Genomic DNA, 26,248 nt, shown 5'->3' with positions numbered 1-26,248 from the left:
TTTTTCCCCACTTTGCTAAAGTGGGGGGACATGGCCAGCACATGACTCATCCAGCCCACAAGTTTGACACCTTTGGTTTAACTGCATTTATCAAGGAACGAGTAGTTTATTGGGTCTTTCTTTTGACTACCAATATGTATGTATTAAGTGCTTAAAGAGAATGAATTTCTTGCACTACACTCTGAAAACCTTCATGTAATGTGGATTACCTATTCAGAAAAATTATTCTTCTTTTTCTCAAAATTTCCCCATTAATTTTTCATGAGTCATACTAATACAACCATGATGCTTTAAAGGTGTATCAAATAGTCATACTACTGAATCTCGGGAGAAAATTTTAAAGCATGTTTATCCATCCATTCAATTAAACACCAAAATACTAAAATATAATTGAGAACAAATCTGGAGCTTAGTATCCCCTTGCTATGGTGAATTAAAAAGCTACTATCCCTAAATTAAATTCTAATATAAAAACATTTTTTTCCATTTCTGGAATTACATTTAGGTGGAATAATATTGTGATTTAATAAAGAAATTATCTGATCTCCTCTACTAAAGTAAAAAGATGTTAGAACTCCAGTGTGTTATATCTAGATAATCCTTAGACCCTAAGTTCGGCACAGGTAGCAAATTATTTAATGGCCATTGTTAAAAATTGTTCTGGATCACTTATTGTTTTATGATTAGAACAATAAATCAGAGACCTTTTAGACCTAGTAGATGCTGAATTTCCAAAGATACACAATAATAAATGTCCTGCATATGTTTCCTTTGCGAAATATGTTTCTTGTAAAAAAGCAATGTCAGATTTTAAATTGCACAATTTAATACTTATTAGAATAATATTTAAATCTTTTATATTCCAGGAAAGTAACAATAATGTCATCTTAAATTAAAATTCAAAAGAGAGAGGGACTAGAAAAAATGCCTATGCAGAGACTAATTTCAGGGATAAAAAAAAACACTGACATGCATAATAATTTTGGAAATTGTCTCTTATTTTGAGAAATTTAAAATCTTTTCTTCATATGATTTCATTCCCAGATTTTAAAAAAGATAGTTCAAAGAAGATACATAAACATCATATAAATTATTGTATTGAAATATTTAAAGAGAACTATACTATCCAAACCAAAAAATGAAGAAATAGAGTGAATAAAGTTCATTTAAAAACCACAATCATAAGATAATACAATTTTTCTGCCTGACAATATACTGCAATGTCTTGTCTGCCATCAAGAAAATATACATGAATCCAGCACACAGTTACTTGAATGTAATCCATCTCATTTACTGAATTATGACTTCCTATTTTTAAAGACGCTGATTAACTCAATTATCATTTGCTGGTCATTCAGCCAAAAAAAATTCATTCTACTTTTTTCCCTTTGATAAAACCAAATTAATCTAACTTACATAAAAATCAGCAAAAGTTGGTGCTATTAAATTTGAGTAAAACAAATCATACCCCTAGTATTTTAGATTGCATAGTACATCAGTTTCCCTGGATGCACTAGATTACATGCCTCTATCATCTTTTATATTCAATGATTAATTGGGTTCTTGATAAAATACAAATATTCTAGATTAGTTTTAAGTGCATGTGGGTTAAGACAGAAGTGATGAACTCTTAAGTGTTCTAATGATTTATGCAGACAAGGAAAACCTTAAAAAACAACAACCATGGTATAACATAGTTCAGAATCACTAATTCCCAATCCATTAAAAATGGAGTAGGAGAATCAATTACTCCACCTCTTAGATGGGTAGTGGACTCTCATCCCTGAGACTTCTCATGATTATAAACAACCTACATGTCAATCAATCCAAAGCTCTTTCTGTTCTGCCCAGGGGTGGGATTCAAAAATTTTAACAACAGGTTTTGTGGGCATGGCTTAGGTGGTGGGCGTGGCTTGGTGGTCATGTGACTGGATGGACATGGCTTGGTGATCATGTTATTGGCTGGGTGTGGCTAACTATCACTCACATCGAGGCACACATCTTATCGCCTGGCCTCTCATGACTGTAGGGATGCTACAACAGTCGTAAGTGTGAAAAATGGTCATAAGTCACTTTTTTCAGTGCCATTGTAACTTAGAATGGTCACTCCACACAAGCAAAGTACCAGCAAAGGTGGGGGAAAAAAACTCCAGAGAAGTTCCTGAGACAGGAAGCCTAGTCCTGCCAAGATAAGGGTTAACGGAGAGGCAGTTTCTGTAAGCAACACCAGAATGTTTCCTTCCTGCCTTCCTTACAGGATTAGGCCAGTAATTTCTTCTAACAACTGGTTCTCCAAACTGCTTAGAATGTTAACAACCAGTTCTAGGGAATAGGTGTGAACTGCTAGAATCCCACCCCTGGTTCTGCCCCTAGAGCAGTGGTGGCTAACTATTTTGGGCTCCTGTACCAAAAATTATGCGCGTGATTGCACACTCGTGCTTGTGTGCCAGCACCCAGAAGGCAATGCGCGCCCCCATGCCCCCTACACATGTACACACAATCCCACCCCATCTACCCCCACCCCCTTACCTGCACTGTGCCTCACACAGCTGATTTTTGGCCGGTTTGAGGCCTTTTTCGGCCTCTCAAAGGCTTGAGGAAGGCTTCTTTAGGCTTCTACAAGCTTTGTACACCGAAATCTAGCCCCGTTTCGTCACTTCCGGTATTTTCAGAAAAACAGGAAGTGATGAAACAAGGCTAGATTTCAGCCTACAAAGCTTGTAAAAGCCTGAAGACGCCTTCCTCAAGCCTTTGGGAGGCAGAAAAAGGCCTCAAACCTGCTGAATATCAGCTGTGAGGTGCGCACATGCACAATGAGGTAAGTTTGCCTGCAGCTCGCATACCAGCACAAATGGCTCTGTGTGCCATAGGTTTGCCATCACAGCCCTAGAGCAACCAATTTCAGGGCATACCAATCATCTAAACACAGCTGGTAATAGATCTATAACACTTTTCCTGCTCTGATGAGCTCTCACAGAACAGAACTAGAAGGATCACAAGAGGTTATCTATTCAATGCAAGATCTGGTAGATGTTCACCCACCTCTGCTGAAGAACTTAATTGGAAAAAAAACCTCATCAGCTTGTTCTACAGTCTGTTATTGTAGATGACAGTTCATACAGTCAGAATAGGCCTCCTGACATCTACCTAGAACCCACTACTTCTTGTTTTAATCCACTTATTTTGGCCCTCTGCATAGAGAATGTATTCTCTCTCTCTTTCAACAGAGGTCCACTTTCATCATTATCTTAGTTTTTAAGGTACAAAATCTTCATTTCTACTTTGTACTCTGAACAAGCCATTGGCATTATAAAAAAAGCCCACATAAAACAAAGAACTCAGTGCAAAATTGCTACAGGATTTCTCTTGTCCACCTAAGGGCCATGGGTTTTAATAATTTTGTTTGGAAAAATATTTGGAAACTCCAAAACCAAACCAATTTTAATTCTCTTTCAAACCACTGCAACATCCACTATTGCACTAATAGGTTTTGCAACCTACACATGTTCTGTGCATTAAAAAAAAGTATCAGCTAAGAATAACATTAATTAACTTCAGGCTTGCTTATTATCTGGTTTCTTTAGCAAAAAATGGTATGTCTGGAGATATACCTGAAGGAGAAAGATTATACTTAAGAATGCTGGCTTTTAAAAAAAAACAATATATACAAGACTATATAAAATATATACACATATTCCACCAGAGACCAATTTTGGTCAAAATTCCACATAGCTACACTCTGTATAAAACATAAGCACTATTCCATGAAGTCCTTCCATGATATTCCCGTAGTATTCCCTTGAAGCCAGTGAGAAGTTGCTGTTAAGATGCCCATGCTGCCAGTTGCTTCATATCTTCATCATCTTCCGCCCTCTTCTTTGAAGACGCTATAACAAAAGATAATAATTGTTCAATATACTGGGACAACAAATATACAGTTTTGCTGTCTCTGGAAAGACTTAGTATTTGGATTAGAGGCATTGTGGCTCAAAAATTAAGAGACATACTTTACAAGACACATCTTGTAAAGGGATGATGACTTCAATAGGTCTATTCAATAAGAATTACTTGCGTAGCTTTACATCAGATCACAAGACTTCAAATCCAAATAATCAAAACAAGTTCAGCTTTAGCTACCGCCAAATTATTACTCTGTGTACAATGTATTCATTCACCAAAGTCTAGTTACAATTAGAAGTCATCGCTTACCAACATTAATTGGAACTGAGAAAGCCATCGCTAAGCAAGGAAGGCACATCATGTGACTGCACCAACTTATGATAGCAGTTCCAGTTGCCATTATTAGCAAATCCCATGCAGTAGTAACGTTCTGTAGTCAAGTGATCACCAAACTTTGCCAGCTTCCCTACTGAATTGGTTGTTGAAAGCTGGGAATGAAGTTTGCAAATGTTTATTATATCAGTGGCCCCCAAACTTTTTTGTACCACGGCCCGATACCGGCATCACAAAATGATCCACGGACCAGTACCGGCATCAGCACGCACGACCAAGGCAAGGCGAGCTGAGCGACCAGCCAGCCAGCCGTCCCCCGCTTCTCCCTGCCACCTTCAACTCCTCCTTTGTACCTTTTTTGTGCTTTTCAGCCTCTTTCTTAATCTCCTCCTGAGTAACGCGAGACTCCGCCATCGGGATGGCTCTTCGTTGAAGCCGCCCCCCCTTCGACGAAACTAAGGCGCGAGGATTCCTTCAGCACCCAAACGCCGCTTTCCAACAACCGACGACCAACAAGCTCACCCGGAAGCACTTTCTCAAGCGCCGTCGAAACAAGATGGCAGCGCCCAAGCAAACCGGCGGCCCAGTACAAAATGATCCACGGACCGGTACTAGTCCGGGGCCCAGTGGTTGTGGACCACTGTATTACATGACACAGGATGCTGTGATGTCATAATTGTGAAGTTACTGTCAGGTGTCCAAATTGGGACCAGATGACAGCCCAAACTATGAGAACCAGTCATAAGTACTCATCATTCACATCAGGAATTGATATCACTCTTAGATATCAAGATAGCTACTATTATATCCAGGTATGTTAAATTTCTGTGGTTTTTTCTTTTCTCCTCAATATTCCTATAGACTACTTTCATAACAGACTAATTAATATAAGAAAACAATTTACCAGGCTGAGAAGGCAATGAGGTAGCTGGGACACTTGGTAAATGAACGTTTTTCATCTTATTATCGAGTTCCTCTTGCTCCAGTTCTTCTAATTCTGCCAATAGTTCATCCTGAAATTTTAAAAATTTGGCAGGTTATATTTCAATAAACAATGCCTAATGTCAAAAGAACCTCTAATTACCACAGTTTCACAATTGTAGCCAACCAAGTGTAGTTGCCTAAACAAACTTTATAAAAGAAACTTTATTTGGGGTTTTCAGCATGCCAGGGACCTATATAAATGGATATTTTTAGGACAAATAAACTTCATTGGAAATCTGTAGAACAACAGGCAGAGCTGGTGGGTTCAATTAAACATGTCATCAGCTTAGAATCCTTGCATTGCTACAAGATATCCAAGTCCAGTCCCCCTTAAATTCCATTGACCCTTATCTGGTGCCAATTCAGTACTGATCATTAATTGACCAGATTCTTGTGTATGAATAAATATTCCATGCTGCAATTTTATGAATGTATCTGATTTTTTGCACCTGACAAGATTTCAACCAAATATTTTAAGTAGCTATTGGTTGATAGGAATAAAAACATCAATGAAATAACATCAAAAATACCAAAATTATATTATGGTAACCGACTAAAAATATAGTTAAATACAAAATATGGTTAAATACAAAAAAGGCTACAAGTGTTTTAAAAAAAGAGCTATTCTATTTAGCGCTATTCTAAAATGGCTCAATAGCTTCAGTGTTCAATAGCTTTCTGGTTTTGTAAAATAAGAAGCTATTGCTATAGGCCGACATTTGCTCCAGTTTAGAAGATGACTCAATTTAAATGATATTAATGTATTCCACTCCAAATAGATCATTGTGTACCGAGTATGCTTATTAAATGTGTTCCTAATGAAGGCAAAAACAGAAAAGTAGGGAAAGAAGGATGGAACAAGACCTCTTGAGGTGTGCTAACAGTTATTCATCACAAGATACAAAGAAGAGGAGCCCATCTTGTACACCACCTTTCATTACCTTCTTTGTGGGTTAAAATAGGGAGCTTCTTCTATTTTCTGGCTTGAATCACAACCTATAGATAAAGCCCTTGAAATAGAAGTGCTGGTCTGCATGTGTGGTGAAAATGGAAATAGAGAAAAATACAGTAGCTTGACTGTAATCTTTCCTCCTTGCATGTGGTGGTACACAGCTTCTCTGAATGCCAGATGATGACAATAGAGTGTACTAGAAGAATGCATGACTGATCAGCTAGAATAAAATTAGGAATGCACCACACATTGCTACTACCTATGTATATTCCGATATGTCAGAAATCCAATGATTTTTGTCATAACAAAAGGGGTTATATATTTGCATTGTTTTGACATAGCAATTTGCATTCTCTTTTGAATACTTTATTCAAGACAGAACAGTCTATTTTTGAACAAATGTCTCTTCAGTCATCTGAGAATTCGAGTGCATTTAAGGAAAATTTTTGAAGCACTCAGAAAAGAACTAGGCAACAATTATAGAAAATTTAAAATTAGCAGTAGTATTAAAGTCAAGACCATTTATTGTTCTTAGATGTCAAAACATACCTCATCAAAGTCATCAGCAACTCTTCTTGTGAGAGCCTCTGTGATTTCTTGGGCAATATCTTGTTGCTCAGTGATATCTTGCATCATGTCATCAATTTTGTCCAAGTCCCTAAGGATAGAAGGAGAAATTCTTTAGTCAATTTGTATATACTGTAGATAAGGATGGCACAGTAGATTCCAGTAAAATTCTGAAGTTTTCATAAAAATGAATAATCATCAAAACAAAAAGCAACAGCAAAATAGAGATTTAAATTTTGTGGAGGGGAATATTAAAAGTCTGGGAAAATAGCAAAGATATATTATTACAGTAAGTTATCTACTTTAATAAAACACTTCAATAAAATGAAGCATAATGAATAAACTCCCACTCTTTATAAGCCATTATCTGGGCTTATTAGGGCATTTAAAGGGCCAGCAAAGATAAGTTTAGCCTATGATAAGGTTAACATATTCAAGTTCCAAATTCCATAAGAGCTTTAAATTCTATAAAAGCCTTTAAATTGCTTACACAGTAGTGAATAGAATAACATAATAATATAAGCAATTGCATGCAAAAGAGATACATAAATAAAGAGCAATCCCAATCAGTTTTCAAGCAGTTTGCCTATTGGAGATTTGGGGAACTCTATTTGGGAACTTAAACATGGTATCCTAGAGAGGGTTAAGCCATAAAACAATTCTGTTTCATGCTCAGAACATCATGAACCATTTCCAATTTTGAGGATTAACTTGTGGAAAGTCACTGTACTATTTTTGGAATGGCTGAAGTGGCAAGGTTTACAGAAGGACCCAAATGTTCAGAAGATTTATGGAAGATTCTATTTCTCCAGCATGTATGCCTTCTAGATGTATAAACTTCACTTCCCATAATTCTAAGGAATTATCACTGTAGCAGAAGAATTTTGGAATTTGAAGTCCATTTAACTTCAGGTATATTCAGTTTGGAGAAAGGTAGTATAAAAGGAAAAAAGATGCCTACTGATAGAGCCATGCAGAAATTTCAGCAGAAGCAATATGTACAGTTTGCTGTAATCTATGGTTCAGGCCACACTAATCTTACCTGCTGTACAGAAGGTAAATCCAAGAAAAGAATATAATTTTAGATTAAAGTTTAACAGTAAAATCCTAGCAACTTTATCTATATGTGAAGACAAACATTAGCATCATATACAAGAATGATAAATAGGAATAAGAATCTCGATTTTTATGTAAGAAAGAAACCCACAAAATAGGTGTAAATGTAAGAGTTAAGCTTATTTTCTGTGGAGGTTGACAACATTTTTCACTTACATGTTTTCATGTACTTTTTTCATGGCCTGAGCAGCATAGCCCATATTCTTGAACACTTCTGTATTTGTGTGGGAATTTTCAAGAGCCTCGCGCTGGAATTCAATAGTGGAAAGAGTCCCATCAATTTGGCTCAACTGTTTTTCATACCTCTTTTTTCTTTTCAGTGCCTGCAGTGCAGCTGGTGAAGTAAGAACAAGGAAAAGTATCTCATAAGCCAATGCAAAATGTACCTATACGGATGCTTTACTTCTTAACATCAAATCAGAGACAGATTTCCACATTTACTGAAGCAAGCAGTATTTATTTAGCTTCATTGAAGCTAATAGAGGATTGGAAAACCTATCAAGACACCCAATAGAGGGCACCCAAGTTAAGGAAAGCTATACTAATCTCCAAACCATTTTCAAAGCTTACTACACTAGCAAAAGAAGTTGGTGATTCAAAGCAGGTTAATTGTTCTTCCTTCTGAAAGGGACTATTATATTAAATTTTTTCCCCATTTAATAATAAAATTACTGCTATAAATCAATCAGCAATATCTTTGGCTGGACAAGGTTAAACGTTAAGAGATGTGGTCTCCACCATGTATTTTTAGAACAGAGGTCCAATATAATCTCTTCCCATTGGCTATAGTGGCTCAAGGCATCAGGTTACTTTTAAAACAAATGGAGGGCAAGAAGAATCCAAGATCATTTTGGATAGCAAGATGAGTAGTATATACATTTAATTAATAAATAAATTTCCTTATTAGGGCTGATTGGAATTGTGTTAATCAACATAGCAAATTTAGTAACAGCCCCCCCTCCCAATTAAAAGAAAAAGACCACATGTGATAATGGCCATGTATGAATACTGAGGCATATAGACACAGCAAAAAGAAATAACAGAAGCAGTTTGTAACAGATTGAGATATAGAGAACGCTGAAAATATCTTGGATATATATTAGATCAGGAGTGCCAAACTCGATTTCATTGAGGGCCACATCAGAATTGTATTTGACCTTGGGGGGGCATCTTTACATCACTCATGTCAGGGGGCACCTGTGATGGCCCAAGATGCACAGTTTCTGTATGGAACATCTTCTCTTTGCTAGAAAGTTATTTTGAATTTTTTTCTCCATCCTATAAAAGTGATCATGACTGAACTCTTCCTCCAAAAGAAGCCAAACTCTAGCATCATGGAACATCTCTCTTTTTTTTTGGGGGGGGGGGTGTTTGGAACATACTGGTTGGAAAAGTACAACAGCTTATGACAAAGACTGGTGTGCAGAAATGTCAACTCATAAAATATTTCGATGGTCTTTTTAGAGTTGCCAATTGCCTCCATTCACATTCAAAACCTGGAAAGATGAGTTAAATGTGACTATAGCTATCACTAAAAAAAGAAGAATCAATGGAACTACTAGGTTTATAGGGCCCTAAGTATGAGAATTCCAAACTTCAAGAATTTTTTAGTCATATTGGACCAGGTAAACAACTACCACATGTCCTGAGGTCATGTCACATTTTTCCAAAGCATTACAGTATGTAACTTGTGACTTCAAAATATGTAGAAATAAATGGTAGACTACTTTAAGTTGAACACATCTGTAGTTCTTTTTAGAATAGACAACATTCCCTGATCTCACATATTAGCTCCCCAGCTATCCAGTCAAAACTGAATAGTCAGAGTTACATGACAATGAGATGGGGAACCTATAAATTTAATAAATAAATAAAATATTAAATAACTTCCTAATCATCTAACTGAATGAGATTTTGGTAATTTTGTCACAAAATGTATATTGCTGGAAATAAATTATTCACCATGATTTGGGTAAATATAATTTTAGAAATTGTAATTGGACACAAGTGTCATTTTGTGAGAAATTGCCACTCCCTGTTCTGAATGGATAGGAATATACAGCTACTTTGCTTTTATGCAATAAATACTATCCTTAAAATTTCCAAAGTTTAATACCAGTTAATGAACAAATAAGCACTGCAAAATCAAAAACTGATCTATTGAATTCAGAGTAATAAGTGTGATCTACACTAGGGATGTCAAACTCAAGGCCCAGGACCCACAGGATACTTAGATCTGGCCTGCAGACTTTGCTGATATTGAGAAACACTACCCTAAGGGTTTTGATAATACCACTACTTTATTTATATGGTAAATGTGTATGTCTTGTTTATTGGACCAGCAACATAACCAAGCCCTAACAGCTAGATTTGACAGTACTGGAAATAAACTTACATCAGAGAAACTGAGACTCGAAAAAGAAGATCCCCACTTCAAACAGTCAGAAAAAGTAGAGAGCCAGATAAGGAGAATCATAGACTAATCTGAAATAAACATAATGCCACAAATCATAATTGTACATAATTTTGTTTTAAAAACAGTGCCATGATTTCTGACCATCTGAAAATCTTTAATTTTTATAAATATTATAAAATTATAAAATGTTATGATTTACATTATAAAATTTAAAGATTTTCTCTCTCTCCTCTCTCTTTCTCTTTCTGTCTCTCTGTATCTGATATAAACTTTTCCCTTAAAAACAAGTATTAAGCAAGCACAGGATTTACCATAGAGATTATATTTATAGACATTTTGGGTATTTCTCCAGTTAAGAGCCAAAGAAAATAAGATCAATGGGGTTTTTTCCCACAAATAATTCCATTTAATAAAACTACATTATAACTATAATTAATGCTTTTTTATCATGATATAATAGAAGTCAGATGCCAGGAAAGATACATAAAAATTCAGAATTTGATTAATTTCTGCAAACATGGCAAAACTTCCTAAATCCCCATAATATTTAATTACTGTTATTTGTTTAGTACTATAGGCTGCTTTATCTGCAAATACTCTAAATAATCTACATTTTGAACTGATGGGATTAGAAAAAACCAAATACAATAACATAAAAGAAAAGCAAATAATCGTAACAGTCTTCACCCAGATCACAGTTACAATAGTATTTCTCACAATAAAATCCATACTGCAGAGTGAAAACCCTTATGTCAGTCCCTAGGAAATAGCCCACTTATCAACCATTCTGGGAGGACTGCCAAGACACAGCAACAGGTTTTCCAGAGAGAAAGGACAAAAAGCTCCTTTCCATAAACAGACCTGGAATTCTCTAATTTCCACTATTATTTGCAAGTTTAAATTGCATTTATTTCATGCTTTCCTAAAACTAACTAAATAGAATACTGGACATCAATGGACAAACGGTTTTTAATTTTACCTATGAAAACTGTATCAAGTGAAAATTAAGCTATACCTTGAAAGGAGATTCTGGAATTTTGTAGTAAATAGGCCTTGTTCCTGACAACCAATGTTTTTATAAGTAGACACAGAACCTCTTTAATTATCTAATTGACTTTGAATATCTAATGAATATCTAACTGAATTTGAAAAGCGGTGGATGGACTATAAATCTCATCTATGAAAATGTTTATTCCCATGATGCTTATGTTGTGATTGTCTCATATGTGCCCCATGTACAGGCTCCTACTCAATTAGTTTGCAAGATTATTCGTGATTTAAATATTATTACATAAAGGAAAACTAAAATGATCATGATTGAAATTATAGTTCATCCATAATTCAAAAGTTTTTGTTTTCAATTATCACCAAAACTAAAAAAAAAAGTTCTTTCTTATTTATTGATTTATTTTTGAAGACATTTTGCTTCTCATCCAAGAAACTTCTTCAGCTCTGACTGGATGGTGGGGAATGGAAGGATTTATACTCCTTGCAGATAAGTGGTCATTTGCATTCTTTTTAGAGTGCCATTGAGGCCACTTCGAGGTTTATCTGTGTGCTTAGAAGTGCAAATGGGTGTGGAGCCTTCTTGGTACTGCTGAAAGGATTGTGTTGTAGACTGGATGATGTCCACATTTTGGACAGAGATGACCACTGGTTTAAAAGAGGTGTCAAAGAGGCCATCTATGTCAAAATTGAACAGCCTTCTCTCAACAGATGAGAAGGGATTTAACATCATCTATCTCCAGTCTACAACAGAATCCTTTCACCAGTTCCAAGAAGGCTCCACACCCATTTGCACTACTTAGATGCCTCAAAAATAAACCTCCAAGTGGCCTCAATGACTCTAAAAAGAATGCAAATGACTAGTTGTCTGCAAGGAGTAGAAATCCTTCCATTCCTCACCATCCAGTCAGAGCTGAAGAAGCTTCTTAGATGAGAAGCAAAACGTCTCCAAAAAGAAAAAACCAGAATGTCAGTTGCCTCTCTAAAAAGCACCTTTGGGACAACCATGACCTGGATGACTCAAAATTTTCATAGACAACAATAAACAATATGTCCATTTTATGTCCAATTATTTTCTCTCAAGACTAGGGGAAAAGTGGCAACTAGAAATATTTTGCTATACAGCTTTCTACTTTGCAATCTCTGCTTTTGAACATGCAGCCAGGCTTGTTCTGTAGTAACTTGAAACTCTCTACTGTTACTCAATTTCAAATAGTAACAACTCATGGCAGTGTCATCATACACAATCATCATCAAGGGATTTGCAACACATTTATTCATAGCTATCTTGCTATCACCACTGGGGCATTTTCCTAAAGTTTACCAAAAGCACTTGACTATGCCTCTTAGGGACAAAACTGTTGATAGTATTCATGAGAAACACAATAAGTATCCTATAACAGCACATTTTCCTGGATTTCAAAATCATCTAAATTGTCTTCAGATATTCAAATCTTTGGAAGTATGGAGAGGTATTAGGATATATTAGGGCTCTGTCCATTTGTGTCATTTTTGACACAAACGGAATTTAACTTTTTGTCTGAATGTGGGGGCAGGGTTCTCAGACTGCAGGTTGGCAATGGCAACTGTCGCTGGGACTGGGCTGGGCTGGTTGTGACATACTAGGGGTGTGATGGCAAACCTATGGCACACATGCTGGCAGTGGCAAGCAGAGCCATCTCTGTTGGCACACGAGCCGTCGCCCCAGATCAGGTCCACTGCACATGCCTCCCGCCAGCCGATTGTCAGGTATCTGCTGTGCATGCGTGGGACCGGGCGCACAGGGGGAGATACGCACACATGCACAGCGGCATAAGAGCGTGGGGAAGGCTCACGCATGCATGCGCAGGAGGGCAGGGGCATGGGGGACATGCACAGGTCACAGGGAAATCACACACACATTGCATTATGGATGCAGGCACACGTGCGCATGCACATGCACACTTTGGGCATGTGACAACGCAAAGGTTAGCATCACTGTTCTAGGGCACAGGTGTAGGCTTGCCAAAGGGCAAAAATGTAGGGAGATGGGTGCAGTGAGGGATTTGGTCGCAGTCCTTTATCTTAGAGGCTCAGGGCTGGAAGGGACCAGGCCTGGCATGGCTTGATTAAAGCAGGTACTTAACAATTCACAAATCTAGATTAAAATGGCCATAAGGACTGCTGAAATTGCAGTTGTTAATTGATACAGTCATGTGATATCTCGCTTTATCACTGCATGACTTAGTGATGGAAATTTTGATCTAAACTGCGGTTGTAATTCAAGGACTACCTGCTTTTTGAACTTTCTCACATTCTTCTATTTACTGATGCATTCGTTTCAATAGAGAGTTGCACAGTCAATCAGATGTTCAGACTGGATGTGACATTTTTGTTCGCCTATTGAGTCCTTCCCAAAGGCGAATAGGAGGAGATGTGGATGTTTGATGATAATTAAAGATAATGTTGAACATGTAAGCTGTTCTAAGTAAAGCTGGAAATAAGTTATGTAAAGGGGGTTGGGCTCTGTCTGCACCATACATTTAGAACTGAACAAAATGGAACCAAATTTGGTGTGGAGAGAAAATCAGCAAAACAACAACCGCTGGACTTTGGAAAAAGACATAATAATCCTGAAAAAAATTCTCTATGGGAGACACAACTGGGCTGTGATGCAGAATGATGGTCCCGGCATTATTTAAGCCCTCCCCGTTCTTCCCTCCAGGTCATGTGACCCAGTGAAGTTTACATGTAGTGCACCCAATGCTTTCCAGTATATACATACACAGAAATGCATATAGACATAACACAAAAGTGATAACTGAAAAACACATACACGTATATATTATTTTGTTACACAGACAGCTGACAAGGCCAATGCACATAAAGGTGTCTGAAAAAAACAATGTTCTGCATATTTTTCCTACCTTTCTTTAAAAACAATTCTGCTGTAGCTTTAGCATGTTTTCTCATTTTATATGGTAGAAAACATACCTGATCATGGTTGAAGTGGGTTTTACAGCTCAAAAAAAAAAAAAAAAAAAGGACTCGAAAGGAATGAAGGAAACTTGGAAGTCTTGAATCCAAGACTTTGCTCGCTTACCCTGCCCAATCCTGAAGATTCTCTTAAAAGAGTTTTTAAAGTCAGGCCCTTCTGAACTAGGACACAAACTGCCACAAGGAGTGAAATATCTCAGACTTCCCGGTACACAATTAGAATTTTCCCTCTATCCTTAGAGGGCAAACATTTTATTTGTCAATGCAGGTACCATCTATCTCTCTGTCTGAATGACTCTGGCCAGTGTACAGTTAAAAACCAACCAAGCCTGATTGTTAAAACTAAATTGATTTTATAATATCCAGTGTCACATAGTTCATAGTGGGATGAAATGTAATCTAAAATTAGAACTCTACAGCTGTTTTTTCTGTACTTGCCGATCCATTCTTGCTACCCAATAAAAATAGTTTCAGGAAGTGTGTATGAAATTTATATAATTGTATATATTATAACAATGCCTTGCAACAATGCTCTCCTAGCTACCTTCAATATAACAAAAGCATTGATTCTACTTTATTGAAAAGCTAAATAAATCTATTTTTTATTAAAAACTGTACACGTATAACTATTTGTTTAACGACTGTTTGAAGTAACAATATCACTGAGAAAAGTGATGACTTATGACTGTTTTTCACATGTATGACCATTGCAGCATCCTTATACTGCCCTGGGGACCATAACATTGCATCTTTAGACTACTGCTTTAGTAGCACAATGTAAAACACAATGATTTATTTCAAAACATATCTATTTCATTTTTTTTTCCTGATTGCATTTAACCACAATACAAATATACAGATGACGTTTTTTCTTTCCTGCCCCAATGACTTTGCTATCACCTCATGAGTGAGACAGCCCAACCTCATTCTTAATCATACCCATGTCAAATCAGTGCTTTTTCCCCAATTTCAACATTATCTTCAAGTTTTTTTAAAAATGTTAGGCTTTGCAGCCCTTTACTTTAAAAGAAGATTGATGAAAGGGGCAGGGTAAAAAAATTATATAGTATGGCAGGTAAGTAAATAAAGCCCCACTCCATTTTCTATATGTTACACATGCATTTTTACATTCACCACATGTACAAAAGAGGCAGACTTTCAATTCTGTGATGGCAGCTGCCATCTTGAGTTTCTCAATATACCCCACTCCCACAGATGTCTTATCTTGGAGGGAGTTGTTTAGTTCCAATGATTTGAAACAGAAAAGGGAAATGTAATGATATATTTAGTATATAATCTTATACAAATTACTTAATTCTCACACAAGTGACATTTTAAGCATTCATATAAAATTTCACACCCGAATCCTAAAAACCTAGATGGTTCCATTGCTTCTACTTTGTTTATACCATGAATAAATGTTATTTAAAAAGAATGTTGGAATACCTGAAAGTCCAGGTTAGGGACAAATGTCAGTTGGAAATTTATCTATGTCAGGGGTCTTCAAACTTGACAGCTTTAAGACTTGTGGACTTCAACTCCCAGAATCTTTCCTCCAGTCATGTTAGCTCAGGAATTCTGGGAGTTGAAGTCCACAAGTCTTAAACTTGCCAAGTTTGAAGTCCCTTGATCTATGTGGACACTAAGAGTCAAAAACAACTCAATGGCACATAATTAATTGAGAAATACATCCTACTCATGAATTGGATTTGTTAAATCACAACTATCCTTACATAAGGATCCTTAACAAAGGCAGCATAAGCAATGCCCTAAACAAGATCAAAACAAACTTAGGTGTGGTAATTACAGTAGTAGAAAACCTTAAAAGCTTTATTCCAAAAACAAGACATTATTCTGAATACAATTAAACAAAGAGAAAAAAAAATCTATTACTGTAATTGCTGAAGTCAACTTATTTATTTAACAATCCATAATCAAACCTTCCTAGCTGGTATTAAGTGCACATACAAAGCAATCTTGAAAGAGATAGAAGCATTCAAAATAGCTCAGGGGAAAGGTGGAGAAGTCTTGTGGAAGTTTCTATTCCTGGGAAATAAATTGGGGGGGGGGGGGCAACATAGGAAGGATTTCTGGTAATAAAGCCCTCAGGTTAGCATTGAAAAGTCTTTTAATGTAGGGGTGGTGATTACCTTTAGAATTAAGCCCAACAATGAAATATCTGGAATGTAAGAAGGGGGCACACAAGATCTTTAAACTCAGTGTTTAAATTTATTTCACTGAGGCTGATATCCCCTATGAGATGTGAAAACAAAAAAGGAAACATTATACATAGGAAAAAAAGCATTTTCATCCTGGGTAGAGCCACACATTATGATTGTCAAAGGGGAGGGTGAGTTTCAAATATAGTAACAGCCAAGTCCGAACTCACTGATGGAAAAACAACAATCTCCAGCCCTAAATTATAACTTTGTTCAGTCACGTGAACAAAGCCAATTCTTACTGTGACACAAATATCTTTCAACAACTGCAGCCAAAATGTAAAAACTAAGTACAAGCAATGCAATTCAAGCACCAGAATTAAAAACGACCGTGACCAACCTCCAACTTCTTGCAGTGTATTAAAAAGAAACCACTGAACCAAGTTGTAAAGTTAAAGTCTTTCACCTAGTTAAGGAAAAAGCTCCCGATGCAAGATTTTGCAATACAAAGTCACTTTCTGCCTTTCCCCATACCAACCCAACAACGATACTTTTTAAAGTCGTGGACAACTCCCTAAAGCCCAAGAGTTCGAACGATGATTTATCCGATGAGGCTTTTTGTACAAGCTCGAGGGGCTCGTTTCCTAAAGCCCAAACATCTCAGCGATCTTTATCACCTTGATTTGCCAGATTAAGGCCTGCTTCCTGAAGAAAACCTACCTCGCTTGTCTCGGGTGCCGTGCTTCTTAGCCAGGGCCAATTCCTTGGCGACCCTGGCTTCCAGGTATTCCTGCTTCTTGGTCAGCATTTCTTCCGTCTCCCGCAGCCGCGCTAAAGCCTCCTGCGGGGTGGGCCCCCCTTTCCCCTTCCCCTTGGAGTAGCCAGACCCCCCGCCGCCGCTCTTGAAAAACTTCTGGATCTTGCTCATCTTCGGTCCGCCGAATCGCCACCGTCTTAATGGAAAGCGGCCTGAATACCTCCCACTCTTTCGGGGGGGTTTTGTTTTGTTTTCCCCCCGAGAACTAACGAGCGGCGGGCAACTCTATCCGCATTCCCTAATCCGGTCCGGTCGCGTAAGCGGAGAAACGCCTAAAAAGGAAGGAAGCTGGCGCGGCTCCTAAGACCGACGGCAGGTCCACGTGACCCAAGCGCACCTGCGACAGGTGTTGCAAGCGGAGATGTGTCTCACCCTTTCTCGAGCGGCAACCGCGACCGCGGAAACCCTAAAATGGCTCGGGAAGGAAGCCGCACGCCCAGTAAAAAGGAGAAACGGTGACTTTGTAAAGTGGACAGTCTGGACTTGCTCCCCCCACTGGAACATGCGTCCCGAACTGTAACAAACTCCTGTTCCTGAAGTTTGGATAAATAGTAATGTATTTTCAGCATAGGTGCAGAAGCATGCTGTTCCAGAGTTAAGCAATACTTAAAAGAGAGTTTGTATAGTTTATTGTAGTGTATGTTGGAGGTGGTGACCCTTGAGAGGTGTATGAAATTTAATTTTAATGTATGACGATTAGTGTGCATTCAAGTGACAAAGTTATTCTAAATCTAAGTCTTTGCTGTAATTCACAGAAATCACAGGCCTGTTTCAAACCCCACCACTGTTGCATTTTTACTGTGAAACTTTGAACATGGGGTTAAAGTCCAATGCACATTGTAACTAAAAGTAAAACTTGATTGCCATTGGGATAAACGAGATTAAAAGCATTCAACTACAGTCTTTAGTGAAATACTAACTGAAAAGTTAAAGATTTATGATGGGTATAACTTTCTTCACCAGTTCTTAGTAGGCTGGTAGATTCTGTAGATTCCACACAGGTAGCTATGTTGAATCTCTTGTGAAAAAATTACAACACGCTTTAACATTATCTAATACATAGCAAAGTCCAGGAAGACTCTTAGAATTAATGTGTTTTAAAATGCAAGAAAATTTATAACATTTTATAAGAACTGTAGCAGTGGAAGGTATTTTAAGAATTCAAACTGAATCATCCCAAACAGATGGCTGTCCAGCTTCTGTTTGAATACATCCACAAAAAAGGAACTCACAATTACCAAAGGTATTTTTGTCTCTCTAATACTCAACTGGAATTTTCCTACAAGTTTATTATTCCATATGCTATGCTTTACAATAATGAAAAAGAGTTTCTGATGTTCTGTGCACTTTGAAAAATGTGCTCTATAGTTTTCATTAGATATTACCTCTCCTGGACATTAAAAAAGAGTAATGTATTTCAATGACATTATACTGCTTTATAGCGCCACTTTAAGGAGTTGAGTCATAATGTAGTTCTTTAAAGTAGCAACATATGTTTAGGCTCCTTTAATGCACAATAGAGAACTGAACAAGAAAAATGAACAATTTTTTCTAAATTATTTTCAAAGACTATATGGTTCTAAAATGCATCCAGTTTTATATTACTTACTGGTCCACTGATTCTCTACTTTTGTGCCTTGACAACTTATTTCAGGAACTTCTCTAAATCTTTCTAAAAATATAGTATATATAGAACTGAATGCAATAATGTTCAGCTGAAAGTTGACTAGTACATAATATAGAACTCTTCCCACTTTTTACAAACTACATTTTGTCAAGGCAGCGGCTTTGCTGCTGATTCATATTAAATTGTGATCAACCACAATCCCAAATTCTCCCCATTCCCGTCTCCCATATACTATTAACAAGCCAGTTATTTGCTTTATTAACAAAAACAAAAACATATGCACTTTTCCTGAGTGATTTTGAATGTTTATTAAATTTTATTTTTTTAGTTCACAAAATAGAAACAATCCGTAAGGCAATGGATTCTTGTTGCATCACAAGTTCATTTCATAGTTTGTCAGAAGTGAACGAGAGGCTTCTAAGTAATCCTAAACTGAAGTCCAGAATGGGAAACCGAAAAATCTCCGGAAGGAAACAAAATCAGTTCGCTGTTGTTGCTGGGATAACTACATGGAGTCACCGCACAAGCTTTACCCTTCGGTTGATGTCAGGGGCGATCCCGCCTCTCATTAGGTTCAAGCAATGGGGAAGGGAAAAGGAAAGGGGTGGAATACAGACTTCAGTGTTCCCGGAAGAAAGTGGCGGTGTGCACATGCGCCGTTGAGAAACATGGCGGAATTGGAAATCGGGCAGCATTGCGGGGTTGAAGAGTGTAAACAGCTCGGTAAGAGCGTTTTGTTTGGAGGTTTAGCTAGGAGACTAGGAGTGATCGGCCGGGAGCAACTTCGGGATGGAATTGGACCCACATAAGTATTTCGAGGGCTCGCAACTTTTACCGCGAAACATTTTTGCCTCTGAATTGGCTACTTGTCACCGTGGGAATTTCAGCGTCAAACGATTCCCACACTTGGCTTGGTGTTTCTACCTTCCCACGAGAGCTAGTCGAGTGGAGGCAAGGCGATCGGAAAGCCGAGGGCTCTTTCTATGAATCTGCCTGCTTGCCTGCTGGTTAGATGCAGCTGAAGGGCGTTTGTGGTTATGAATGTAGTGAAAAGCTAATTTCTTTTTTTAAAAAAAAACCTTACAGGAATGACCACACGTGTTTTTTTTTTATTTTTTATTTGTCAATTGCTTACAAGATAATAGGTATAAGTAAAAACATAGTTATGAATACATGGATACATATAAGAAAAATGAAACAATATAAAAGAAACAATAGGACAGGGACAGTAGGCACGTTGGTGCGCTTATGCAGGCCCCCTACAGACCTCTTAGGAAAGGGGTGAGGTCAATAGTAGACAGTCTAAGGTTAAAGTTTTTGGGGTTGGGGAAAAAAACAACAGTCAGGTAGAGTATTCCAGACATTGACCACTTTGTTGCTGAAGTCGTATTTCCTGCAATCAAGTTTGGTGCGGTTAACCTTGAGTTTGTATGTATTTGCTCTTGTGTTATGGTTGGTTGGTTGAAGCTGAAGTATTCTTGTTCAGTTCTCTATTGGTTGAAGCTGAAGTATTCATTGACTGGTAGGACATTGCAATGTATGATTTTAAATACTATACTTAGATATATATATATATATATAGTTTTCACGGGTACTTACATGTATGGCATTCAGCTTCGTTCGAGTATTTTCCCACGTCATTGTAGTTGTGCTTTTAAAGTTGTAGCAACGTTTCGGCAGAATCTCATCTGCCATCATCAGGATATATATATATATATCTTCTCTGAGAAGCACAGAGCCGAAGACACAAGCCTGAAGATGATGAATGAGACTTCATCGAAACGTTGCCTAGATACTTCCAATCTTATGCGGGAGAAAACCGAATAACCAAAGATCCACATACTAATACCCCCGAGAACCTCAGAATATATATATAATATATATATAATATATATATAATATATATTAGATATATATTATGATTTGATCTCTTTTATACTTGTTTTAAAAAGTCCTTAACAAAAAATAGATGCGTGTGTAAAACGTAGAAATAAGGAACCAAGTGAACTCTGCCTATCTTTAGTACACCCAAAGGAGGCCTTTTAAACAGACATGTATTCGCAGTTCTAGCCTTAAAAGTTTCACTTTGCTTCCATCTTTAGCTTACTTTAGGTGGTATGAAAAACCCATTTTTTCTACCTATTGATAACTTTAACTCTGATCTACTGAAAATCATCCCAGTCATTCAAAAACAAAGCACTTGTGGGCCAGAGGTTTTATGAAAATTGGACAAGGGAAGAGTTTTATTCACACATATTTGACATTGTAATCCTGCCTTTCTGCAAAATGTTCCAAAATTAGTTTACATTTATCATAACATATTGTTCTTTAGTATTATTTGTTCATATTAGTATTTGTCTAGTGTTATTTTGTTTCAATATACACTTTTATACCGTATTATTGAAAATTCTCTTGGTGTCTTATTAGATTCATAACCTGCACGCTCTTCAAGAAAGTTATACAATGCTCCCCATAACAACTACAACCCTGTGAGAATTTAACACAGGGACTATACAGCTATTGAAAAATTATGTTCCTGTAACTATAAAAAGATAAAATTAGGAAACAAAAGTGACTCTTATTAAACCATGCAAGATGGAAACACCAATTTACCTTTCTTTTTTTGTTGTTATTTAAAAGTTTTAAAGACAAAACCACAATCCACTGCAATTAAATTAGTAAATTGTATTTCAATAAGGGTAGCATACATGTCACTGTACTGTATTCTATGACATTTTAAAAAATTATATTACATTTTTTCAACCTCATTTCCAAATGCCAGTATACTACTCAGAATTTATGACTGAAACCTCTTTAAATCCAACAAATTAAAAACAGCGTGCTTAAGAATACCTAGTTAATTCTGCAGTTTGGCCTCAAGTTTATTCCATTTAGCATAGAAAATTGCCCAGTAATGTGTTCGTATGGAATAGATCTTCCAACTTACGTTTTATCAGTATGATAATTATACCTATCTATTTCTTTTATATTAGATTTTCTCCCTTTTGTATGTGATGGCTGCTCAGGAGTCTTCTGGTAATTATATTATTAATTATTAAGGTATAGTCTAGCAATATAGACTATTTTTAGAGATTTGGGATAGTATTGTAAAGAAGAGTAGAGAAAATATATGGAAATGAGAAAGGAAAGAATAAATTTTAAGTAGTAAACATTACATGATACTGTTTCATTTCAAGTGGAGTTTAAGAAAGACTAAGTCACTCTTTCATAAAATCCTATTATTACTCATAATGATGGCATTTTCTGTTTCTGTAAAACTTTTTTTAAGCCTTCAACACAGAAGTCTGTCTGCTCATGGTTGTTCTGAGGTAAGCTAATAATTCAGAATTAATTTGTTGCAAGTTATATTTATGAACATTTTACCTAGTAAGAGAAATTCATATTCTTTATATTTGTTTAAAAAAATTTTGCAAGCAAAACTTTCTTATCCAGGTTGTCGTATTGCTAAATTATGCCTGCAAAAAAAGGTCTCTTAGATTATATAGTTTAGAAGAGCTGACCAAGTGAGGACATTATTGTGAATTAGACTGTGAACATAGTCTGTTTGCAATGAAAGTAATATTTTCTTTCACTGCAGCAGTTGAAAACAGTTTTCAGCTAAGCCTCAAAATATTATGTGGTACAGTGGTTAGAGTGCAGTACTGCAAGCTACTTCTGCTGACTGCCAGCTATCTAAAATTTGGCAGTTCAAATCTCACCAGGCTCAAGGTTGACTCAGCCTTCCATCCTTCCGAGGTGGGTAAAATGAGGCCCCAATTGTTGGAGGCAATATGCTGGCTCTGTAAATTGCTTAGAGAGGGCTGTAAAGCGGTATATAAATCTAAGTGCTATTGCTATTTTTCTAATCCCATCTTTGGGGAAGAACAAATAGTTTGAAGGTCAACTATTACCTGGCTTCCTTTACTATTAATTATACTTTCCTGTTGACCAGTTGATGGAATTCTAGCTAGCAATTTGGATAGACAGAGCACCAAAGGGAGACCAATTGCCAGAGTCAGGGAACTGCTCCAAAAAGTAAAATGGTAAAACCAAAGGTTTCAAGTAAATAGCTTAACAGTAGTGAGGTTATATATCAATCCACAGTGTTTTACAGCACCCTCTGAGCGGTTTATAGTGTCAGCATATTGTCCCCAACAGTTTTACCAATCTTGGAAAGATGAATCAATCTTGAGCCCCATTAGGATCGAACTTCAGGCTACGTCAGTGTGCTTGCAATGCTGCATTCTAACCACTGTGCCACCAGGATTTGCAAAAGATGGTTTGCAAGATACCTGTTTTTGCTATGTAGTTTAGTTATGGCTTGTGTCTACCCTACAAAGAGCTATTAAGTCAAGTTGTACTCCAGGTTTGTAGGACAGGTATTCAAATTATTTTGATGACTCTTATATATCCAGGAGTTCACAGGGGGAGAAGGAGCATCTAAGCAAAGGATTAACTGGTATAGTTTGGCATTATATCTAAATTTGAACTAGCTACTTCCTCTCAGGTTGTTGCCACCAGGTAGTTTATTTTAAATAGTGTACATTTAGTTTAAACTACGAACTTTTATAATTTCAATATATAATTTGATCTTTGAAATAAGATTTTAAATGGTATTTTTTAATTCACTTAGGCAAATCTAAAAAACAAAAATATGAAACTGGATTATCACAAATCATTTCCATGCATGTATAAAGGTTGTGATGGAAGAGAACTTGTACCCGTCTTATGCGCTTACTGTGAAAAACAATTTTGTTTAAGGTGAGCAAAGGCAATGATCTGAATAAATCTTATCTATTGTTCTGTAAAGTATCTAGTGAATATTTGGCAGTCTATTATTTCCAGGCACCGTCATCAGTCAGACCATGAGTGTGAGAAATTGGAAATCCCTCAAGCTCGTATGACTGGCACTCGGCAACTGATTAAAGATATTGTAGGTAAGTACAGAAGGATTTTTTAAAATATTGTTAGAATAGAGCACATATCCAGTGATCCATGCCCTCTAGCTGAATAAATCCTGCTTCAAAAGTATTGCAGAGGCTAAGCTGCGTTCTGTAAACTCAGTTGACTATAATGGGAATTTGAAGCCTGTCTTCTGAACTGAATGTAGCAAAACAGTACTCCATTCTTCATACTTCAGTGTTTACCTTTTTTCCAAGTAGGCCCAGAGTTATAATCCCCATATAGTATTTACAATATAAATAAGGATTACATTGGAGGCTGGAATTTGTTTTCCAGCATGGCAATTTCCCGCTTCTTTAAAAAAATTTAAAAAATGAAAAGAAACACATGGCACTCTGGGAACTTGGGTGTCCATGGACATCATGCTCCCTATCTTTGCTACATATTGAAATCTGCAAGAATAGATTATAGTATAACTCAAAGCCTTTTTTCATTAATGATACTGCCGTTCCACAGTATTTTATATTAAACACAGTAACATAAAAGCTTCTTTTCTCCTACTAAGGAATTCCTAAGCATCTCTTCCTTTAGATTTCATTGCTGTCACTTCTCAATCACACATGTTGAATATTGGCAACTGTCAGGATTTGAAGATCAGGCAAGAGACTGCATCTTAAACACACAAGAAAGGAGAGGCAGCACTTTGTTCCAAGACAACTGCCCACAACATTTTGAAAAAAAAGAGGGATAGGTAATTCAACCCAGTAAATGTCTGTATATTTTTAGATTCTAAAAAAGAAGTGACTGCAATTAAAAAATGCAGAGGAGCCAAGAACCCTGAAACAGCTGCGAAAGTGGCCCTGATGAAACTAAAAATGCATGCATGTGGAGAGAAGTCTGTTCCGCAGGTAAATCATGCTTATGGATTAAACAAATACATTTCTGAATAACTACAGTATTCATTCTCTAACATTTTTTTCCTAATCCCTCAAACTTGTTTCAAAAGTGGTAGGGGGCACTGTTGCTTGTCTGTAAGATGTAGAATAGAATTCTTGATTGGCCAAGTGTGATTGGACACACAAGGAATTTGTCTTGGTGCAAATGCTCTCAATGTACATAAAAGAAAAGATACATTCTCCAAGAGTCAAGAATCATAAGGTACAACACTTATGTAGATTTTCTGAAGTGAAGAGCAAAGATGGAATTTGTCTTAAAATTATAGCTCTGGGGTGAGCAATTTATTATGCACTGGTGGAAAAATGCAAAAGTTCCTTTTAAAGCAATAAAGTAAATGGAATATGCAACTAGGAACTATTTTAACACTGCACCTTGTTTTCTTCTCTTATAGACAGACAGAATATATTTCCAAGTATTTTTACCCAAAGGAAGCAAAAATAAAAGTATACCCATGTACATTTGCAGCAAATGGAGCATTGGAAAAGCAATAGATTCTGCAGCCTGCTTAGCAAGCCTTAAAAATGACAACAACAAAACCACAGCCAAGGTAAATCAATTGAAGCAATATTGTGGGAATTCCAAATATTTGGATTTAAAAGTGATTAACTTCCTCCCCTTCCAATTTTCAGAAATTAAGACTTTGCCACACAGAATCTGGAGAAGCCCTGCCTTTGGATCAAACAGTAGAATCGTGGATAAACTCTAAAAAATCGCCGCTGTATAATGGTGGGAATGTAATCCTAGAATATCTTGATAATGACACTGAATGTTTAGCAGATCCAGATTCTTATCTATAGTAATTATGGAAAATATTGCTTTTGTATTTATTGTATCAGATTTAACTTTTTGTTTTGCTAGCTCTATGGTACAAGAGTGATTTTTCCTAAGAAATGAAAATTCACTTTAAAAAGAAATCTGTATTTAGTCTGTTGTTTTCTGAAGTGGGCAAATACATTTGTCATACATGTCATCTCCTGTATCGAAAAATAGAGTTCAGACTGACAGCTACTAAACTGAAAAGTCAACCTGTGGTGCTTAATCTGTGCTGCTGCATTCCTACATGTAGGTTATTATCAATTTAGTATTTAAGTACAGCAGATGATTGTGTTATTTGCCTGCTGTTTTCTGAACCAGATAAAATAAATGAAGTTGAAATAAAATCGCAACAGGGTGGGATTTATTAAACATAGTGGAAGATTATGTCACAAAATTTTGCCTATTTACTATCTCTTGCTACAAATAGTCTTGAAAAATAATTTTTCAGAGTTGTCTGAAAATGTTCTACTGTATAAATGTTGTAAATAAAAATTTTTTATCAAATAATGATAGGAACTAAAACATTCTCAGCCAGAATGGAAATACCGTACATGATAGTTTTGTTAAAGAGTACTTCAGTAAGTATTGCTCATTCTACTCCTGTGATCCAGCTAATGGAGAGTGACTCACATATACAGTTTAGATAGTAGTGGTGCTTTATTAATACAAAAGCAATTTATAGAAGCCACATTCTTCAGTAACGGTTTCAACCAAAAAAAGT

The 26,248-nt window shown here is 36.6% G+C and overlaps 2 protein-coding genes across 6 annotated transcripts; one reads left to right on the top strand and one right to left on the bottom strand.

Moving 5' to 3' along the window:
- Positions 1-977: 977 nt before the first annotated feature.
- CHMP4C (charged multivesicular body protein 4C) lies at positions 978-17,578 on the bottom strand. Its single transcript, XM_026706028.2, has 5 exons — positions 17,129-17,578; positions 8,009-8,186; positions 6,719-6,827; positions 5,138-5,246; positions 978-3,887 (listed from the first exon to the last, which is right to left on the bottom strand). Exons 1-5 carry the CDS (start codon positions 17,334-17,336, stop codon positions 3,823-3,825), a joined length of 669 nt encoding a protein of 222 aa, XP_026561813.2. The 5' UTR covers positions 17,337-17,578; the 3' UTR covers positions 978-3,822.
- A 40-nt stretch (positions 17,579-17,618) lies between these two features.
- ZFAND1 (zinc finger AN1-type containing 1) lies at positions 17,619-25,731 on the top strand. Of its 5 annotated transcripts, none has more exons than XM_087931459.1 (8): positions 17,619-18,468; positions 21,846-21,888; positions 22,142-22,181; positions 23,486-23,613; positions 23,698-23,789; positions 24,541-24,662; positions 25,103-25,258; positions 25,341-25,731. In XM_087931459.1, the coding sequence occupies exons 4-8, from the start codon at positions 23,507-23,509 to the stop codon at positions 25,506-25,508; spliced, it is 645 nt and encodes a 214-aa protein (XP_087787585.1). In that variant the 5' UTR covers positions 17,619-18,468; positions 21,846-21,888; positions 22,142-22,181; positions 23,486-23,506; the 3' UTR covers positions 25,509-25,731. The 5 variants fall into 5 exon arrangements, with proteins under 5 accessions (XP_087787585.1, XP_026561811.2, XP_087787583.1 ...); XM_026706026.2 differs by lacking the exon at positions 17,619-18,468 and adding an exon at positions 19,500-19,575; XM_087931456.1 differs by lacking the exon at positions 17,619-18,468 and adding an exon at positions 20,271-20,374.
- The last annotated feature ends 517 nt before the right edge of the window (positions 25,732-26,248 follow it).

Source organism: Pseudonaja textilis, chromosome 3 (genome assembly GCF_049901715.1).
Source record: "Pseudonaja textilis isolate UNSWEBS1 chromosome 3, rPseTex1.2, whole genome shotgun sequence".
In the NCBI taxonomy this organism is placed as follows: Eukaryota; Metazoa; Chordata; class Lepidosauria; order Squamata; family Elapidae; genus Pseudonaja; species Pseudonaja textilis.
Note: the sequence above shows the minus strand (reverse complement) of the source record. Positions and strands in the feature narration are given on the sequence as shown.

Bases quoted from the DNA above. Each gene is read 5' to 3' on its own strand.
- CHMP4C (XM_026706028.2), bottom strand. From the start codon at position 17,336: ATGAGCAAGATCCAGAAGTTTTTCAAGAGCGGCGGCGGGGGGTCTGGC. The intron at 8,187-17,128 runs GTAGGTTTTCTT...TTACTTCACCAG, and splicing joins CGGCACCCGAGACAAGCGAG to CTGCACTGCAGGCACTGAAA. The intron at 5,247-6,718 runs GTATGTTTTGAC...TTAAAATTTCAG, and splicing joins TTGCTGATGACTTTGATGAG to GATGAACTATTGGCAGAATT.
- ZFAND1 (XM_087931456.1), top strand. From the start codon at position 20,302: ATGGTTGGTTGGTTGAAGCTGAAGTATTCTTGTTCAGTTCTCTATTGG. The intron at 20,375-21,845 runs GTAGGACATTGC...CTTTTATATTAG, and splicing joins GCTGAAGTATTCATTGACTG to ATTTTCTCCCTTTTGTATGT. The intron at 23,614-23,697 runs GTGAGCAAAGGC...TATTATTTCCAG, and splicing joins GAAAAACAATTTTGTTTAAG to GCACCGTCATCAGTCAGACC.